The 22163-nt window shown below is 41.5% G+C and overlaps 1 protein-coding gene across 2 annotated transcripts in view; it reads left to right on the plus strand.

Annotated features, from left to right (window-relative positions):
* HS2ST1 (heparan sulfate 2-O-sulfotransferase 1) overlaps positions 1-22163 on the plus strand; it is a 185265-nt gene that overhangs the window by 150130 nt on the left and 12972 nt on the right. For both annotated transcript variants that reach the window (XM_028134326.2, XM_008157783.3), the window contains exons 3-4: positions 9375-9460; positions 16374-16512. In XM_028134326.2, the coding sequence (XP_027990127.1) occupies positions 9375-9460; positions 16374-16512 (225 nt within the window). The remainder of the gene's footprint in view (positions 1-9374; positions 9461-16373; positions 16513-22163) is intronic.

The raw sequence follows: 22163 nt of genomic DNA on the forward strand, positions 1-22163 counted from the left end.
AAGATTAGATTTTTATTAAATATGCCATTGTTTCAATCTTTCATTTAAAGCCCAGTTTACTCATAAATATAGGTGACCACTCTCTTTATTCCATCCCCTTCTAACCTCAGCAGTTCAGTCTGCTTAATGCCTGCAGTTAGCCCTAGCTCTTTCCTAGATTTATTTTGTACATAATGTACTAGGTATTGTGCTAAACTGCTTACATGTGTAATTATTTCTCTCAAAAATTTTAGAGGCAAAGCCCAAATATTTTTAGTCTAGTATAAAATTATTAAATGTGTGAATCAGTTGTTAACTCTCCTTTTAAGTTTTCATTCATTGACTATGGAACATATGCAGAGATTATGCTAAGGCTTGGAATAAAAAGCAAGGGCATATCTTTCAGGGAACTTATTTATAACTAGAGGCCCGGTGCATAAAATTCGTGCACGGGGGGGAGGGTGTCTCAGCCCAGCCTGCACCCTGTCCAATCTGGGACCCCTCGAGGGATGTCCAACTGCCCGTTTAGGCCCGATTTCTCCTAACTGCCCTCCCCTGCTGGCCTGGTCACCCCTAACTTGCCCTCCCCTGCAGTCTTGGTCACCCCCAACTGCCCTCCCTTGCAGGCCTGGTCCCCTCCAACTGCCCTCCCCTGCAGGCCTGGTCGCTCCCAACTGCCCTCCCCTGCAGGCCTGGTTGCCCCCAACTGCCCTCCCTTGCAGGCCTTGTCCCTCCCAACTGCCCTCCCCTGCTGGCCATCTTGTGGTGGCCATCTTGTGTCCACATGGGGGTGGCCATTTTGTGTGTTGGAATGATGATCAATTTGCATATTACCTCTTTATTATATAGGATTTACTTGAGAATGTAAAACATAGACACAGAATATATGAGGACTGTTCAAAGAAAACATCAATATATGGTGTTCTCACCAAAAGGTTTAACCAAAAATATGTCTCACCCAAATGTTTAACTTGTATCTTATCTTGAGGTAACAGTTCTGTGTTGTAGAATATTCTCCAGAACAACTGTTCTGAACTCTTCTAAAAATGTCAGTGTTGTGACAACCAAAAAAGTCAAGGTTGTTGGGGGTGGGGTGGGATAATCTTCTCTACACTAGAGGAGACTAAGGAGACATGAAAACCAAAAGTAATGTGTGATCTGTGATTGGATCCTTGATCAAAGGTGCTTGCCATTTGCTTTCAGACAGTTCAGGAAAATTTGTGTGTTTGTGTATGTGTGTATCTGTATCTATATCTATATCTATATCTATATCTATATCCATATCTAACTATATATAGGTTCTTTCAACTTTTCTGTAGATAAGGAATTTTTTTAAATTAAGAAGTTGGGATAAAATAAGAGAAAGTAAGAATGAGGAGACTAAAAGATAAACATTTGAAAACATAAGGCATGAGAATACTAAGTAAAAAGAATAGCCGAAACCGATTTGGCTCAGTGGATAGAGCATCGGCTTGTGGACTCAAAGGTCCCGGGTTCGATTCCGGTCAAGGGCATGTACCTTGGTTGCGGGCACATCCCCAGTAGGGGGTGTGCAGGAGGCAGCTGATGGATGTTTCTCTCTCATCGATGTTTCTAACTCTCTATCCCTCTCTCTTCCTCTCTGTAAAAAATCAATAAAATATATTTTTTAAAAATAATAAGGCAGACTCAGTCAAGAGAGGTATGTTTTTGAGATGGGCTTTACTCAGTTAATAGACAGGAATTGGCAGGAAACAAGTATTCAATCAGTTGTTCTAATTGTTTACTCTGCTATCATGAAAATACCTCTACATATTATTTAAAGAACATATTGTCTTTAAAATAACAATGTCAAATTGTAAGTGGTACCTGTCTTTTATGATATTTCTTAATTATTTTCTGTTCTCATATATTTAGGTCTGTGACTGTATTTTACCCCTTTCTGTAAGACATGGAAAATATGTAGAATTTGCATTCTGTGTAGGACAACATAGTAATTTTTTGTTCTTTTAATTCACCATTTAGCCAACTTCTGTTCATTTGCATTGGATCTTATGGCTAGATATTAGTTGTACATAATGCTTTTTCAGCACAGCACTTTAGATGAGTGCTTCTCAATCTTTAATGTATATCTAATCACCGATTAAAATGCAGATTCTGATTCAGAAGGACTAAGATGCAGCCTGATATTCTGAGTTTCTAAAAAGCTTCTGTTGCATTGAAACCTCCTTAGAAGGTAATCTGAAACCAGCCTCCATACGTGGAGGGCAGGGAGAGACCGAAGGCCTTAACTGGGTTTAGTCATGTACAGCCCAGATAGTCTCATCACCACATTCTGTCTCAAGGCTGTGTCCTTGGGCAGCTTCGAACACAGGGAAGGCAAGCAGAGCATGCACTCTAAGCACAGGAGAGGGAGTGGGAGCTTCCAGTTGCCCCTGCCCAGCTTGTGGGCCAAACCAGCAGTCATGTCTTTTTGATGACCTTCCCCAACAGCTTCCGCTGATGTCAAAACAGATGCTTCTGGGCCTTGAACCACAGTTGGAATAGCAAAGATCTAGAACATGATCCTCAGTGGGGTTATGGGAACATGTGTATTATAATCTTCTCAGGTGAGGTACTTATATTCATATTTCTACCTCCCCAACAAAATCCAAATTCCTTACCTAGACCAATGAGCCCTTTTTTGGCCAAGTCCTTCTCCTCTGCTCTCACCTCTTATTTACCAGCCACACTGGCTTTTTGGTTCATTGAATGTGCCAAGCCATTTCCATTTAAAGGCCTCTGCACTTACCATTTCTTCTTAGAATGACTTCTGACTTCTCATGATTTGTCTCATGTTATCCATTTAAGGTTTCAGCTTAAATGGCATTCTCTTAGTAAAACCCTACTTAGTCACCATACATATAACATGTCTACTTTATATATATAAAATGCCTCTTCCAAGTTATTGTGTACCATCAAGTCTTTCTGTATTATTCCTATTATTTGCTGATTTATTTGTTTATTGTCTGTCTTTTCCTCTGTTATAAGGAACTTGTCTGTCTTATTCAGCACTACCGTATATCTCCATGCTTAAGAATAGTGCTTGAGGCCTAGTAGACATTGCATAACTTTCTTTGTTAAATGAATGAACAAATGTACCAGCTATAATTCTGAAAGTCATTCTTAGCTGAGCATGAAAGCATGATAATTACTGCAGAGCGAGCCTCTTTGATTGAGGGTAATAATATAATCTAACCTTAATTCAGGTGATTTAGAACACCCCGGCCCATTACCACCTTCCCACAAAAAAAGGGTTGAATAACAGTTTTGAACTTTAGTGAAGATACTGTATGCAGTTGTTGCTGACCTTTCTTATATTTTTATCCAACAATTACTCAGTTTTCCTCTTTGTATATAAGACTTCTCTAGTTTAGTCTCATAAAACTACCCACGCTGTACAATGAATCTTTAAGTATATAAATGAGTAGGAGTTCAGTATATAGTAATTACCCAAGTTAATAGTATTCATTAAATAGGTAGTTATTAAAAAGTTGAAATTCGGCCAGGATGTTCAGAATGGCATTTTTACTTTTAGATAGTGAAAACAAGTTCTTTTGTGATCACAGATAATCATAATGTTGAGATTAAGCTTATTAAGAATAGGTCTACATACACTGTTAGCAAGATGGTGCTTTCTCAGCTTTTTCCTGCAGCACTGGTTCAGGTCTGATTCAACTAGCAAATAAATCACTGCACTGCTCCCCACGTTGCTTGTGTTTTCCCTGAAGGTCTTCTCTGATTACTTGCTAGCCTGACTCTGCTTCAGTTATAAAATCTGACAAAAATCACAGTTTGGTGGCTATCATCAACAAATCAACAAACGACAAGTGCTGGCGGGGATCTGGAGAAAAAGGAACCCTCATGCACTGCTGGTGGGAATGCAGACTGGTGCAGCCACTGTGGAAAACAGTATGGAGTTTCCTAAAAAAATTAAATGTTATGCAATGTCTACTAGGCCTCAAGCACTATTCTTAAAAAAAAAATTCCCATTTGACCCAGTAATCCCACTTCTAGGAATATATCCCAAGAAACCAGAAACACCAATCAGAAAGGATATATGCACCCCTACGTTCATAGTAGCACAATTTACCATAGCTAAGATTTGGAAACAGCCTAAGTGCCCATCAGCAGATGAGTGGATTAAAAACTATGGTACATCTACACAATGGAATACTATGCTGCTATGAAAAAGAAGGTCCATTTACAGCAGCATGAATGGAACTGGAGAACATTATGCTAAGGGAAATAAGCCAGTTGGAGAAAGATAAATACCACATGTTCTCACTTATATGTGGGATATAATCATCAACATAAACTAATGAACAAAAATAGATCCAGAGACAAATGGCAGGGGGTTGGGGGGAGGGTGGTTAGAGATCAATCAAAGGACTTGTATGCATGCATATTAGCATAACCAGTGGACACAGACACTGGAGTGCTGGGGGCTTGCCCTTGGGGATGGGAGTGGCCGGGGGGGGGGGTGTCAATTGGGGAAAAAAGAGACATATGTAATACTTTAAACAAACAAAAATCACAGTTCGGGATCTGCTCCAGGCTAGGCATGAAAACATTTCTTTTCATCTATTATATCTAACTACTACTGCTGAAACATCCTTCTTGATAGCCTATTTCAATCAGAGTATGGAAATTCTCTTTGAATAAAGTCACTGTGGTGACTGTTTTTTCTCCCCAAGCCAGTTGTCAGTGACTTTAGACTCCTTAACTTCATTTGATACTTTTAGTTTTGCTCCTTTTTGTCTATCACTTTACCTTCATTAGTGCCAATTACAATAAGAATCCATTAAAAACCAAGTAGAAGCTTGCTCACCTACTCTCCCTTTCCCTTCACTCCTCTGTGCTCCAGAGCTTTATCACAAGGTCTTGAGCAAAATGCTGCACTGTAGAGAAAAAAACAAAAAACAGAAGAAATACTGAAAGACAAGGTAAGTGGTGTAGGAGAGGTGAGAAGGCAGAAAGTGATGGAGCAGGAACAAACTGGACTGATTAAAGGTAAAGAGAGGAGAGACAGGGAAAATTCAGGAGAAATACGACAAATATTTAACACTAGAGGCCCAGTGCACGAAATTCTTGCACAGGGCGGGGGAGTCCCTCAGCCCAGTCTGCACCCTCTCACAGTCTGGGAGCCCTCGGGGGTTGTCCTACTGACAGCAGTTGGACATCCTAGCGCTGCCGCGTAGGTGGGAGAGGCTCCCACCACCACCGCTGCACTTGCTTGCCGTGAGCCCAGCTTCTGGCTGAGCTGTGAGAGCATACTGACCACCAGGGGGCAGCTCCTGTGTTGAGTGTCTGCCCTCTGGTGGTCAGTGCACGTCATAGCAACTGGTTGGTCCACCGTCAGGTCGAAACCGGTTCTTCAACATACCCAGAGGGGTCCCGGATTGCAAGAGGTTGCAGGTCAGTCCAAGGGACCCTGCCGGTGCACGACCAGAGCCAGGGAGGGATGCAGGAGGTTGGCCAGCTGGGAGGGACCGCGGGAGGGCTCCAGGGCATGTCTGGCCTGTCTCACTCGGTCCCGATTGGCTGGACCCCAGCAGCAAGATAACCTACCGGTTGGAGCATCTGCCCCCTGGTGGTAAGTGCACATCATAGCGACTGGTTGACCAGTCGACTGGTTGACCAGTCGACTGTCTGCCCCCTGATGGTCAGTGCACATCATAGTGAGCGGTTGAGTGGCCTTAGCATATCATTAGCATATTATGCTTTCATTGGTTGAACGCCTGACCGGACACTTAGCATATTAGGCTTTTATTATATAGGACTAGAGGCCTGCTGCACAAAATTCGTGCCCCTCAGCCCAGCCTGTACCCTCTCCAATCTGGGACCCTTGAGGGATATCTGACTGCCCGTTTAGGCCCGATCCCACCTAAACAGGCAGTCGGACATCCCTCTCACAATCCAGGACTGCTGGCTCCCAACTGCTCGCCTGCCTGCCTTCCTGATTGCTTCTAACTGCTTCTGCCTGCCAGCCTGATCACCCCCTAACCACTCCCCTGCCAGCCTGATTGCCCCTAACTGCCCTCCCCTGCAGGCCTGATATCCCCTAACTGCCCTCCCCTGCAAGCCTGGTCCCCCCTCCCCCCCACAACTGCTCTCCCCTGCAGGCTGGGGTCCCCCGCAACTGCCCTTCCCTGCAGGCGCAATTGCCCCCAACTTCCCTCCTCTGCCAGCCTGGTCACCCCTAACTGCCCTCCCCTGCAGGCTTGATCGCCCCCAACTGCCCTCCCTTTTAGGCCTGGTACCTCCCAACTACCCTCCCCTGCTGGCCATCTTGTGTGTTGGAGTGATGGTCAATCTGCATATTACTCTTTTATTAGATAGCATAGAGGCCTGGTGCATGGGTGGGGGCCACCTGGTTTGCCTTGAAGGCTGTCCCAGGTTAGGGTGGGCGTTACCTTGGGGCATGGGATGGCCTGGGCGAGGGGCCTGTGGTGGTTTGCAGGCTGGCCACGCACCCTGGTGACCCAAGTGGAGGCCCTGGTATCTGGGATTTATTTATCTTCTATAATTGAAACTTTGTAGCCTTGAGCAGAGCCAGTGCGGGCAGGAAGCTTGGCTTCCTTCATCACCAGGGGCAACCCAAGCCTCCTGCTCTCTCCAGCTCTGTGGCTGCCGCCATTTTTGTTGGGATTTATATATCTTCTATAATTGAAACTTTGTAGCCTTGAGTGGAGGCCAGGGCAGGCCAGGGCAGCGGGAAGCTTGGCCTCCTCCATCGTTGGGGGCAACTCAAGCCTCCTGCTCTCTCCAGCTCCATGGCTGCTGCCATTTTTGGGGGATTTATTTATCTTCTATAATTGAAACTTTGTAGCCTTGAGCGGAGGCCAGGGCCAGCCAGAGGGGGCAGGAAGCTTGGCTTCCTCCATTGCCGGGGAAACCCAAGCCTCCTGCTCACTCCGTGGCCGCAGCCATCTTGGTTGGGTTAATTTGCATACTTGCTCCTGATTGGCTTGTGTGTATAGCGGAGGTACGGTCAATTTGCATGTTTCTCTTTTATTAGTGTAGATGGCTAAAAGGAGAAGTGGCTAAATACTTTGAAAAGAAAAATTGAAAATACTCTTCTTCAAAGAGGGTTATGTAGTTGGTTATGACCTTGGAGGTCACTATGGAAGAAGAGGTTAGAATGGTATAGACTTTCAGTAGTTTGTAAATACTCAGACTATTCTCCAGATCATTCTGAAGAGCTGCTTTAACCTTATTGACATCATTTGTTTGTTTAGCACTTTTTTCTTTCCTATAGAGGGAAGGGAAATCTCAGCTCAGCATCTTTTGAATTATTGCAAATTGTAAGTCAGCCACAATTTTATTAATGAGACTTTAATGTATTGCCTTAGTTGAATGTTGATGAAATGAAAAAAATACATATGCATCAAGTATGTAGCCTTCAATATTCTTTTAGTTGGGGATTAAAGAAAGATTCTGAGTCTTTTGGAGATTTTAGCAATGGGTGTCGTTAAAAGTCTCAACAATAACCCACCTGAATTTTACCTCAGAATGAAGTTGGGAATAAAACGCAAAGTTAGGAATAAAACGCAAAGAAGCAGTTAGGGAATAAAACGCAAAGATAGTTAAACCATGTATGTTTCTTACTTTTGACTGGCAATCTTTAGCAACCCCTGAGTTTACCCAAGACAATAGAAAAGGCAAGAATAAGTCAGTGGTCACTGTTGAAAAATGGTTGTCCAGTATGAGAGTAGTGAACAGGGTGGTTTGGAAGTTGATATTGTAGTGAATGTACTGAGGAAAATAAGCAATTGAGAGAGAGAGATCAACAGAACTTTGAGTTTTTGGAGGTCAAGGAGTTTTAATGATTGGATTTGAGGGGTTTCCTTAGTGGGTAAAACTTGACATTCTCCAATGTCCAAGTTTTTAAATCAGAATCACGATATGAAGGATGACTACTCTCTTTTCCTTTCAAATCCTTCTGGTTGTTTTGTTGTTGTTTTAACACCTTGTAAATATTGGACCAGAGATCCTCAAACTTTTTAAACAGGGGGCCAGTGCATGGTCCCACAGACCGTTGGAGGGCCGGACTATAGTTAAAAAAAAAAAAACAACTATGAACAAATTCCTATGCACACTGCTAAGTCGGCTGCTAAGCAGGATAGGCAGCGGCGGCAAAAACACCTGGCGGGCCGGATAAATGTCCTCGGCGGGCCACATGTGGCCCACGGGCCGTAATTTGAGGACCCCTGTATTGGACAGTTAAATTAAGGAAATTAGCTAGTAGTGTAGAGTTACCCATGACCTTTTGCTGCATGGGACAGCACTCAATCCACTGACCCATACCGGCTGGGCAAATTTTTAAAATATATTTGCAAAGTCCTTTACATATTAACTAATCTTTTGTATACTTTTAATTCTATTAAATTAAAGGAGTAATTAGCTTTTTAAAAATTTTATTTTACCTATATCACATCTCTAATTTTATCTTTTTTATCAACAAACTTATTATATCTGCTCTTAACTCTTTAAAGTCTTCTGATAATTACCATGTTTTCTTTAATCATTTTGATTTAGCAATTTTTTTAATTTATTGAGTTGTTAATAAAAATGAATTTTTAGGAATAACAGGTCTCTAAGAGAAAACAGATTTGCCTAGAATTGTCCTGTATTACAGTGCTGCCTGCTTCATCATGTTGTAAGAAATAAGGCGAACCCCCAAATTCAGGGGTCTTGGTAGATCACAAAACATACTCGGGAGCAAGGCAGCAAGGCAGCAAGGCAAATGTCTTTACTCCTGCAGTCGGGTGCGCACGCACATGGTCTGGAAGCATTCGCACACTGAGCAGGCGGTCTGCTTGGCTTTTCAATCCTGATGCCCATGACCTGTTCCTCACTCTTGATTGGAGCTCAGGCCCACAGTCTTTCATGATTGGCTAATTCAAAGGGGGGGTTGGCCTTTGCCATTTCAAGATGGCGGCCCCCAGGGGAGCTGCAAGTCATGTGGCCAACATGGTGGCTGCCAAGTCACATGAGCCAAAATGGCATCTGTGTGAACTGTTCTTTGACAGAAAGGATGATTTGTTTATTCTCACAATGTGTGTTTGTACCACCTTCCCTCACTCCATGTGAATGTCTGCACTATACAGCATTGTGAATGACTGCATTGTGCAATGCATTTTTCGGGTCTTCTTTCCCTCTTTTCTGACTGTGGTGATAGCTCTCTTGGTGATGAATTAGTAGTTGCAGATCACACTATACTTTTCTTAGTTAGAAAGGTGTGTTTTAAGCTCTGAAATTGTCCAACTACAATTGTGATTGGTTTTAAATACCTACATGGAAAGTAGTTTGCTATCATTGAATTTCATTTTCTTTAAATTACACGTAGTAATGAGTGTGTCCTCCTGTTTTAGGTACGCTTTGTGAAGAATATCACTTCCTGGAAAGAGATGAAACCCGGATTTTATCATGGACACATTTCTTATTTGGACTTTGCAAAGTAAGTTATACCTAAAATGACACGCCAAAGAATACTTTGTGCATCAGCAACCTAAAAAGGAATAAATTCATTAAATTGTTAGGATTTCGACCAAAAATAAAAAAAGTGCTGGCTTGCCTTTGCCACTTTTAGTTATGTAATTTAAATATACCTTCTAGTGTTTTACTGCCCTCTAGTGTTCATAAATTGATAATTGTGAATATTAATTTCAGAAATTGGAGGTAGATTAAATTTAGGTAATACTCTTTAAAGTTATTTATCATCATTACATTTAGGTTTCTTGTACAACCAAATAAAACTATTTTAGGAAACCCCAAGTTTTAACCTAGAGGCCAATCAGATTATTGCTTACCATTGGCTGAGAACGAGAAAGCAGAGAAGCTGCCACTCAGTTAATGGTGCCCAGTGCTTCTGCTGCTCAACCAGGACCAGTGAGTGTGCACATTCCCTGTGGCTGCCTTGTTTTAGCTTTAAAATTATGATGTGTTCAAAGGAGACTTTTTAAAATATAGTGATTTTCCTTTATTTTTCTTTATAGCTAATTGGCTGAAATTGGAGATAAAAAACATTCATTTTCCATATTATTTTAGAAGAATGGGATCAGGTATTTCTATCATAATTCTCTCAAGAAAATTTTATAAAACTACAGGCATACTTACAGCATCCAAGCTCTATGTGGCTCCCAGTGGAGTCTGTGCTACATTAAGTACTAATCGGAAAACTGGTCGAAAGGAATATTCTAAACACAGGCAGCTTGTGAATCCATTTGAATGCTTTTTAGTATTTACCATTATAGTAACATCCCAAATCCAAGTCTTTTCCCTTATGAGACCCTGCACCAACGTTAAACACATTAAAAATATATTTAAAAAATTATTTAAGCTTAGACATGTTCACTCAGTCTTTTCATTAGCAGTTATGATTTCAAAGTAATATATTTGTCAACTTTAAAGAGCATTCTGTATAAAATTTGAAAATTAAATTGATATCCAACTGTAAATTTAATTTCTTAAATTTTAAAAAAAGTAGAATGAAATGTTACTGATTCAGATTGACAATAAATCTTAACTCTTTTGAAAAGCATGTAAATAAAAAGGAATCTTCCAAATATTACATACACAAAACAATATATTCTTCTTTCTAGTTGTTCTCGCTGCATTCAAGATCTTCAATCAAATTATAGCCTTAAAGTTAGATATACATTTTTATTTTTATTTTTAATTGAATTTATTGGGGCGACACTGATTAACAAAATTACACAGGTGCACAATTCTACAACACATCATCTGTACACTGTATTGTGTGTTCACCATCCCAAGTCAAGTCTCCATCCATCACTATTTATCCCCCCATACCTTCCTCTACCTCCTCCTTTCTCCTTCCCTCATAGATGTGCATTTTTCTATAAATAATTCATATTGCAATATTGAAAACATTTTATAGGCAGCTTTAAAATAAACTAATTATTTTTTCTTTGCAGAGGCATTGAACCAATTTCATAAACTTTATTCATATGCATATTCCCCCTCAGGGCTGCATTATCCTTCAATTGAATGTTTGTTACCCTTTCACCTAAATGATTTATTTTTTCCACATTCAGAGCTTGGTTTCTAATATTTGAGATTTTCATTATTAAAATAATGTATTGCATACTTTTGCTTTTGGCAAAAGTCTTGTACTTAGAACGAAGCTCTGGTATATGTTGGAGTTCTTGCAGTTGAAAAAGTATAAAGCTTCTTGAAAAAATTAATCTTATTTATAAATACAAACATGAACATTTAGGGTTTGAATATTTTCATAATGGGTTTCATGTTATTGGAAGTGAAAAGTATTGTGAGAATTTTTAATAGACTTTTATAAGATTTTAAACAAATATCTAAAAATAACTAGAGAAAATACATTTTGACATATGTAGTCAGGAACTATTGTAGATATAACTAGTATCTTTTAAAGTAATCTTTAGTTTGATAGTCATACTCACCATGGATGAGTAAAGAAGGAGAAAGAAATGTCATCATACCAATTTTTAAAATACTTCATTCTTCAAAATATATTTTTGACTGGCATAGTTCTTTGTGGACTCCATTAAAATAATTGCCTTCAGGAGTAAATGGTCCAATTTGGTGAAAGAAATAGTTAATCACATAGCTTTTCAATTGCCTTAGCAGAGATGCTAAAAAGAGTGTAAACCCAGGAAACTCAGGAAATAAGATAGAGAAATAAAAAACGAGAAGTGTTTTCTCATTTAGACTGATTACTAGGAAGCACACATTTTATTTGCAGTCCTGTTTCTGCTCAAGCCAGGTTTTAGTTATATTTATCTGGCTTTATTCAGAACTTTAGAATAATAACAAAAGTATCTTCTTGTTACATATTTATATTCCTTTCCTAACTACTTCTTTCTCTCCTAATGCTATTCTTTTAAAAATAATTTTTTTAATTTATTGATTTTTAGAGAGAGAGGAACATTGGTTTGTTGTTCCACTTATTTATGGATTCATTGGTTCCTTGTATGTGCCTTGACTGGGGATCAAACCCACAACCTTGGGTATTGGGGATGATGCTCTAACCAATTGAGCTACTCAGGCAGGGCTCCTAATCCCATTCTTTTTTTTTAAAAATCCTCACGCAAAGACACGTTTTATTGATTTTAGAGAGAGAAGAAGGGAGAGGGAGAAAGAGAGAAAAACATCAATGTGAGAGAAAAACATTGATCAGTTGCCTCCTGTATGCACCTGGACTGGGGATTGAGCCCACAACCTGAGTATGTGCCCTGACTGGGAAATGAACCCGCGACCCTTGGGTGCATGAGGCAATGCTCCAACCAACTGAGCCACTCTGGCCAGGGCCTAATCCTTTTCCTGATTTTTTTTTTTAAAGCACATTTTCTTGTTCTTTTTTTTTAAATATATTTTTATTGATTTCAGAGATGAAAGGAGAGAGAGAGGGAGAGGGAGGGAGAAACATCATTGATGAGAGAGAATCACTGATTGGCTGCCTCCTGCATCACCCACTGGGGATCGAGGCTGCAACCCGGGCATGTGCCCTGATCAAGAATCAAACCGTGACCTTCTGGTTCATAGGTTGATGTTAAACTACGAAGCCACGCCAGCCAGGGTCCTTTTAACCACTCTTGACGTGCTCACTCCTCTGTCCACAGAAACCTTCAATGCAGATAATAGCTTATAACTTAAACTTCTATTCTTACTAAAATCTTTTCCCAAAGGCACTAAAATGCATATGACTATACTAACCAATTTCACATTTTTACCTTACTTCTGTCTATTACAAACAGTGTCTTACACACAGCTGGCATTTTATAGATGGCTTATACTAAATTCTTAAGAAATGAGTAGTATATATTTTGAAATGTTGGCCACAATAAGGTTAGTTAACACATCCTTCACCTCACATAGTTACCATTTGGTGTTATTGTTGTTGTTAGAACATTTAACATTGACTCTCATAGCAACTTTCAAGTATTGTAACAATGGGGAATTTTAACCCATCCCACCATTCTTTTGACATTGTTTCTGTAAATGTTGACTGATTAATATGTAGCTTATAGATAAACAACATTTTTTAAAATATATTTTATTGATTTTTTACAGAGAGGAAGAGAGAGGGATAGAGAGTTAGAAACATGGATGAGAGAGAAACATCGATCAGCTGCCTCCTGCACAACTCCTATTGAGGATGTGCCTGCAACCAAGGTACATGCCCTTGACCGGAATCGAACCTGGGACCTTTCAGTCCACAGGCCGACGCTCTATCCACTGAGCCAAACTGGTTAGGGCATAAACAACATGTTTGTATAGGAATTCTAGGAACTAACTTCAAAAGATACAGACTCTGGCCTTCAGTCATCCCAGTTCTGGGAAATTTGCTGACCTTCAACTGTAAACCAGGTGACAAAAACCAGGATGCCACACACCAGACCATTGCTTGACCAGTTTCAAGATCCTTATTGGAATGGACTGTGTTGGTCTGCATGTAGAGAACTTTTCAACCTCCTCCCCTTATGTCTTTGTTCTGTTTCCCTCTCCCTCCTTATAAAAACTTCTGCTTGGACTGAGATGTTGAGATGGGCTTTAGGACAAGAGTCCCCTATCTTCTCAAGTTGCCTGCACTTGAATAAACCACTTTCCTTCCAACGTTTGGCTTTTCTTTTGGCAGGTAGCTGAACCTGGGTCTCAGTTACAGTATATTGTACAATATTATCTATACTATATATATATAAGCAACCGAACGACCAAACGACTGGTTGACCAGTCGACCGGTTGCTATGACGCACACTGACCACCAGGGGCAGACGCTCAATGCAGGGAGCACCACTGAGCTGACCAACCCATTCTGGAGGCCCACCAGCCCAGCAGCAGCCACTCACTCCCTCAGTAGTCCTGCAGGTCCAATCTCCAGAGAATGGGCCAGTCACCGATGGACTGGCGCCGCCAGCACGATCCCGACAGCACTGCCGGCCTCCTGGAAGTCGGCCTCGGGCACCATGGCTGCTTCTCCTCCCTAGACGCTTCGCAAGGAAGAAACGTTATAAAAGCGGCCACTAGGTGGTTCCCGACAACCGGTGCGGATGTCAGCAGTATAGATCCAGATCCCTGGCTGGCAAGGGCATTTCACTGCCTGCCCAGAGGGCCAATTGCGTCCCAGCCCGCCCCCCCCCACCCCGCCCCACATCAGAATGGGCACCACACGCAGGACCCACAGGCTACCCTGAAGGACCCTACCCATGCACAAATTCGTGCACCAGGCCTCTAGTTAACTATAGGTATTATGCTGTACTTTAGGTCTCATATCGTGACACTTCTCTGCTAACTCAGTCAGGACTGCATCCTGATTCTTATAATGGCCTACAAGACCAACATGATCTGCTCTTCCCTGCCCCACCCTCACCTCTCTATCTCATGCTCGGTTAATATCCCCTTCCGATTCTGCTGCACCCAGATTGATCTTTCTAATCCTCAAAAATGCCTGGCACTTAGCTGCTTCAGGGCCTTCATACTTGGAAGTCTCATGTTCCTGGAACACTTTCCTCCAGATATCTACATGGCTCCCTTTCATCACATAACATCAGTGATGCCTTCCTGAAAAAAACAATTTGAATCCTCTCCCCACCTCTCCTGGCAGCCTCTGTTCCCTTTCACTTCATTATTTTTCTCCTTGTACTTTTTGCCATCTGACATATTTGCTTATTTGTTTATATTCTGTCTCTTCCAGGTAGAATGTTAGCATCAGAGGACAAGGAATTTTTTTTTACTACTATATCCCTAGTATTAGAATAGTGCATGGCATACATAAGGTGCATTAAAAAAGCATTTTTGAGTGAATTAATAGGAAAATAAGGAAGGCATTCTAGTTAAGAAAGATAATGAGCAGAGGCATGTAAGAAGAAATAGGAATCAGTATAATAAGAAATAGTAATGGGGGTGGTAAGAAGAGGCAGGCCTAACTCTAAACAGATCGATGGTTTCTTATCCTATATAATAAAAGCCTAATATGCTAAGTGTTCAGTCGTCCTGTTATCCGTTCAACCAATCAAAGCGTAATACACTAATGAGATGCTAAGGCTGCTCAACTGCTTGCTATGATGTGCTCTGACCACAAGGGGGCAGACAGTCAACTGGTCTACCAGTCACTGTGATGTGCACTGACCATCAGGGGTCAGATGCTCTGACAGGTAGGTTAGCTTGCTGCTGGGGTCCAGCTGATCGGGACTTAGTGAGGCCAGACATGCCCTGGAGCCCTCCTGCAGTCCCTCCCCGGCTGGCCAACCTCCCGTGTCCCTCCCCAGCCCCAGTCGTGCACCAGTGGGGTCCTTTGGCCTGGCCTGTGCCCTCTCGCAATCCAGGACCCCTCGGGGGATGTTGGAGAGCTGGTTTTGGCCCGATCCGGTAGGCCAGGCCAAGGGACCCCACTGGTGCATAAATTCATGCATCGGGTCTCTAGTTTGAAAATAAACTTAGATCAATAAGGTGCTACCTAAGACAAAAGTCAAATAGATATAATTAACAGCTATGCAAAGGAGTTTGGGTATGATGTCAATATAAACCATAGAGTTGTTTCAGGTTTCTAAGAAGAGTGATCTAACAAATAGTGTTTTAGGAATATCAGCTGAGAATTGGTATGGTAGGTAGATTGAAAGGGAGAGAGACTGGATGTAAGAAAACCAACTAGGTTATTGCAGTAATGTAAGCAAGAGACCTAGGGAGAGGACAGCGGTGAAGAGAAAGGGAGTCATCAAGGAAGAAAAGTTAAAATCTGTGAGAAAGCCTACAAAAGAGAAGATTAGAAGGACTTGGTAACTGCACTAAATGAAGAATAAAGGAAAGTGAAGAGTCAAGATAACACTAAGGTTTCAAGAGTGGGACACATGAGGATATTATAATAGGGAGCCAGCTGGACAATTCTAGGTTCTGCAAATGTTGCTAACATAAAAGCCTTGTGTTCCTTCAACTTATTCCTTGAGGAAATAATGCTAAAAACATAATATCTTTCACTTCTATTTTATCTTTAAAATCAGCAGCAGTAGAAAGCAAATTCAAATGGTCTCACTTGTGAGGATTTATGCTGCATCCATTCATAATATTTATCTAGTATGGTGGGCCAGAAATGAGAAACCATTGCTGCAATAAAATTAAAATGTTTTATGTACCTTTGTCTGTAAAATTTTAAATTATTTTTTATTTAATTTTTCCTTTTCTTTATTTTCAGCCATGATTTTTAAATTCTTATTTACTTTATTGTAACAAATCATTAAATATTTTTTAATCTCCACATATTTATATTAATTCACGTTCTTCTTTTCATATGAAATCAATACTTTAAACATATAATTTCAGCACACTCATAAATACAATAATAATGTTGATTTCACCTTTTAAATTTTGTTCTATTTCAGATTTGGTGTGAAAAAGAAGCCAATTTACATTAATGTCATAAGGGATCCTATTGAGAGGCTAGTTTCTTACTATTACTTTCTAAGATTTGGAGATGATTATAGACCAGGGTTAAGAAGACGAAAACAAGGAGACAAAAAGGTAATATTTTAGTTTTAAGACTTCTGTAAAGATAATTGTTTATAAAATGCAATGAACAGTGTGCTTTTAAAGTTTATTGATGCTAGATATTTGATATAACAATTAACATCTGACAATTTTTCTATTTGCTAATTGTAGAAAATTTGAAAAGAGCCCAAAAGTATAAAGAAGCAAAAGTAAAACTACTTTACAGTTGATACTTTGGAGTACACATAATGTTTTTGTCATTACAGAAATAGTTTACTTGCGTTCCAAGGCTGAGTATTTGTTTTATTATAGTTATTGTATTAACAATATTTTATGAGACCATTATAGTTATTCATTAATAAGATGTATTTGTGTATGTACTTTGGTTCTCTTAGTCTTTATGATCATCAGTTTAGGAACACTATGTTGCTAAAGCAGCTTTTTTTTTTTTTTTTTTTTTTTAAACAAGGAGAGAATTATGGCTTAGCATTCTTACTTAGCAGGTTCAGTATTGGGTTCTGTCGTATTTATGTGCATCCTCCAGGGGAAAACCAGGCTTGTTTTTCTAAAAAAACAGATTGATTTGTCAACTTTTCTGGTGGATCACCTTTACCGGAACCTCATTGCTCACAGGATTGGCCAAGGCATAGGAGATAGTCTGACATAACCTGAGACCTGCCTCATTTTCTTTCAGGCATCCAGCGCTTCAGCCACGTGAAATATCACTGTCCTCCAGACTTACCACTTTTTATTTTCCTACATGTGTTGTTCCTTGTATTTATGATGTCTTTCCTTCAATCTGGAAAATTCTTTGTCCACCTTTAAGGTCCAGCTCAAATGTTACTCTTCCATGGTCTTTTCTGGTGCCCCAGGCAGTTAGTCATGTCCTTTTCAAGGCTCCCAGAAAATTCCATTCAGATATCTTTTTTAAGCATTTGTTTTGTGATATTTGAATTATTTGTTTATATATATGTCCTCTCCAAAATGTTGTGAACTTCCTAAACCAGAGGCTCTATTTAATTCATCTTTGTTCCCCTGGTATTTAGTATAATATCTAGTTCATCTGTGTGTACTTAACAAATGGTTGAGTGAGTGAATTCTGCATCTTTTTGTCCTGAAGTGTTACAAGGTAGTGATGCTAGATATCCTACGTTATAAAAGGCCAGAGGCCATAAGCATCACGATCAGAACGACGGCTCAACCAGTTGCCATGAGGTGGCATTGACCACCTCTCGGTCCCTCCCCCCTCCCACTCACGGGGGTGGGGCGGGACTAGGGACTGGCAGGCTCTGATGGATCAGCGATGGTGAACAGGGGAATCAGGGTGGGTGGCGGGAGGACTGGGCTGGCTGTCAGGCCGTTGGGGTCACCAGCTCATCCCTGGCTGCTCAGGGGCTCAGGCCTGTGGGAAAGCAGGCGCCGGCTACTTCACCTCCATGCGCGTGTGCTGGGCTGGCCACTGATAGAACACGCTGCCCACTCAGGGCCGCTCACGCCAGGGCGGGCAGGTCATGGGCGCACCCCGCAGCTTCCATCAGCGCCTCCAGCCCCAGCGGCAGAGGCAGCAGCGGCGGTGCCCACGTGAGTGGCCCTGAGCAGGCACTGCGTTTAATCAGCGGCTGGCCCGGTGCACACGCATGGAGGTGAAGCCGCCAGCGCCTGCTTTCCCATAGGCCTGAGCCCCGAGCAGCTAGGAATGAGCTGGTGATCCCAGTGGCCTGACAGCCTGGCAGTGGAGGCAGCATTCGGCCTGGGGACTGGCGAAGGGCAGAAGATGGCCCCGATGGCTAGGCCTAGGGACCCTACCCGCACGATTTCATGTGCTGGGCCTCTAGTCTATAATAATAAAAGGGTAATATGCTAATTAGACTGGACATCCTTCCGGATGTCATTCTGGATGTCCTTTCAGATGAAGCCGGGGCTGGAGGGAAGCTGCCTGGGTCCCGGGTGCCTGCTGGCAGGGCCAGAGCAAAGCAAGATGCCCGGGTCCTGGGTGCCTGCCAGCGGGGCAGGAGGGAAGCCCGGATCCCGGGTGCCCAAGGGAAGCTGGTGCTGGCAGCCAGGGGAAGGAAGGCCGACTCTTGCACGAATTTTCGTGCATCGGGCCTCTAGTTTAATATAATAGAACAATTAACATCCAACAATTTTTTTTCCAAGTTAGATGTCCCCTCAGTGTGTCACATGAGGAGGCAATATTTTTTGTTTTATTTTACTTTTTTATGTTTCTAGAAATTGCTGTTTCTTTCCTTAGTCTCAAAACTTTAGGTAGACATTACTAATCCAAACACAGATAGCTGACCAAAACATTATTTTTAGTGTTTACTGATATCTTAGCATTACTTAATCTCCTAAAAAGGTATACTTATGTTATTATAAGTATAAAATTTTATAAACTCTATTAATATAACTCTTGACCCAGTACTTTAGAACGTATTGATAGTTATTTCAAATGCATTTCAGTGCATTACTTTTTTTAAAACCTTATGATTTACATTAGTTTTTACTCACTAAATGTATCCATCTCTTTCCTTCCACCAAAGCAGTTTTAATGTTGGTAAGGCAAAGATTCACAGTCACGTGGGTTCCTACATCCACCATTTGTCATTGTCAACCCTGGATACCACGGTTTTGTGATTTGGAGAATTAGATAATAATAACACTTAGTAATGATACAACAATAATAATAACTCACATTTATTGAGTGTTTTTTGTGTATCAAGCACTACTTTAAATTGTGTGTGTATGTGTGTGTGTGTGTGTCAAGTAGCCTGTACAATAATTCTATGAGATAGTTGCTATTATTGTCTCCATTTTACGGATAAGGAAACTGAGGCACAAAGGCTTAACCTCGCTCAGTGTTAGCTGGAATTTAAACCCAATTGCTCTAACTCCAGAGCTCACAGTTTTAACCCTTGTATGCCCTTTAAAATGGAGGGAGGAAATGCAACATGCTACTCAACTTTTTTTGTGTGTGTGAGAAATATTCCAAAGTTGTATATTCAGTACTCAGATGCAGATATTTTTTAACATAATTTCTCTTTCATATTTGAACGTTTTAGGTAGATAGGCCCTTTGCCCTTTTAACCATTCTTCTCCCTGATGGTGACAAGGCTTGGTTTGTTTGTTTTTTAAATTTCTCTATAAAATACATATTAATACACCTACTTATTTAGATGTAATAGTAGTAACATCAGCAAAATACTATTGCATTACCTTAATTCTCATGAAGACGGGGCCATCTACAAATGCTTTTTGAAAGTGGAAAATTCCTTTGTTTTGTGATTGACAGATGGGCCTTTTCAGTCTTATAACATATTGAGACATACACATTTTTATTAATTTGGCTTATTCCTCATGACACAAATGTTGGTAACATTCTGGGACCCAATGATGTTTTATTGCAAATAATTCCTTAATATTAAGTCATTAATAAATTCACATCTGTGATGTTAATAAGACTGTGTGGCATATACAGTCAAACCTTGGTTCTCTTCTCGAATGTCTCCTATCTAGAACAATTCGGTTCTCAACCAAGTTGTTCGCAGAAAAAATATGTCTGGGTTGTAGAACAAAACTGCAGTTTTCTGACCTGACAACCCTTTTCATACTGATACCTCAGCATGACAGAAAGCGTCTGTCTCTCAGACCACATACAAAGAAGAGAATGCTCTTGTTGCTGGTGAAATCAAGGATTAATAACACAATTGTAAAACAGAGAGAGGCCATCAAAAGGGCTAATGTTGCCCTTGCTGGTTTGGCTCAGTGGATAGAGTGCTGGCCCTCAGACTAAAGGGTCCCTGGTTCCATTCTGGACAAGGGCACATACCTGGGTTGTGGCCCCAATCCACAGCCCTGGTGGGGGTGCATGCGGGAGGCAACCACTCAATGTATCGCTCTCTATCTCTCCCCTCCCTTCCACTTTCTCTAAAAATCAATGGAAAAATATCCTCGGGTGAGGATTTAAAAAAAAGTGCTAATGTTGCTAAGGGTGTGAAAGAAACAATGATCAGAGGCAATTGAAGAGGTAGAAAAACTGTTGTTGATTTGGAGAAATAAAAAGCAGTTAGCTGGGTGACAGCATTTCGGAGGCGGTGATATGTGAACAAGCAAAGATGCTACATGCTGACCTGAAAGACACCCCTGGACCTACTACTGAAAGTGATTCACTTAAGGCTGGTAGGGGATGGTTGATAAATTTAAGGGGGAAAAAAGTGCTTATTTATAGATTAAACAGTACAGTAAACATGTACTATATATAAGAAAGGTTAAAATGGAATCATTTGGCCCTAGCCGATTTGGCTCAGTGGATAGAGCATCAGCCTTCGGACTGAAAGGTCCCGGGTTTGATTCCAGTCAAGGGCAGATGCCTGGGTTGCGGGCTTGATCCCTAATAGGGGTGTGCAGGAGGCAGCCAATCAATGATTCTCTCTCATCATTGATGTTTCTGTCTCTCTCTCCCTGTCCCTTCCTCTCTGAAGTCAATAAAAATATGTTAAATAAAATGGAATCATTTGTAGGGCTGGAACAAATTAATTAAATTTACATTATTTCTAATGAGAAAAAAATGATTCCGTTTTCAAATTATTTCTTGAACAGCCTTCTAGAATTAATTGAGTTAGATAACTGAGATTCCACCATAACATTTTTGAAAAGGCAGGGTTAACATTTTGAAAATGGAAGATAAATGGGGATTAAAAGGTGGTTATAAAGATACTAGAGGCCCGTTGCACGAAATTCATGCACACAGGGAGGGTTCCCTCAGCCCGGCCTGCACCCTCTTGCAGTCTGGAAGCCCTTGGGGGATGTCTGACTGCCGGCTTAGGTCTGCAGTCAGACATACTTAGTGCTGCCATGGAGGTGGGAGATGCTCCCACCACCACTGCTGCACTTGCCAGGCGTGAGCCCGGCTTCTGGCTGAGTGGCGCTCCCCCTATGGGAGCACACTGACCACCAGGGGGCAGCTCCTGTGAGTGTCTGCCCCCTGGTGGTCAGTGCACATCATAGCGACCATTTGTTCCGCCATCAGGCCGAAGCTGGCTCTCTGACATCCCCCGAGGGGTCCCAGATTGTGAGAGGGCACAGACCAGGCCAAGGGACCCACTGGTGCACGATTGATGCCAGGGAGGGATGCGAGGAGTTGGCCAGCTGGGAAGGGACTGTGGGAGGGCTCCAGAGTGTGTCCGGCCCATCTCGCTCAGTCCCGATCAACCGGACCCCAGCAGCAAGCTAACCTACCAGTCAAAGTGTCTGTCCCCTGGTGGTCAGTGCACGTCATAGTGACTGGTCGACTGTCTGCCCCCTGGTGGTCAGTGCACGTCATAGCGAGCGGTTGAGCAGCCTTAGCATATCATTAGTATATTATGCTTTGATTGGTTGAACGGCTGACCGGACAACCAGACACTTAGCATATTAGGCTTTTATTATATAGGATAGGAAATACCTTGCAGTGGTTTCATTTCCATGAAATTGTATATTGTCTATACCTCAAGTAACAGTTTGAAGCACATTAAATAGTAGTTCAGCACTCAAGTATTGAAGAAGTATATAGGTAAGTGATGGGCAACCTTTTGAGCTTGGTGTGTCAAACTTCGCCAAAAAACTGAGCATAACTCGGGTAGTGTGTCACTTTGAGGAAAAAACATTATTTCGCGAATGTTTCATCCTCAGGAACAGCAAATGTTTCA

This window comes from Eptesicus fuscus, chromosome 9 (genome assembly GCF_027574615.1).
Source record: "Eptesicus fuscus isolate TK198812 chromosome 9, DD_ASM_mEF_20220401, whole genome shotgun sequence".
NCBI classification, from domain to species: Eukaryota; Metazoa; Chordata; class Mammalia; order Chiroptera; family Vespertilionidae; genus Eptesicus; species Eptesicus fuscus.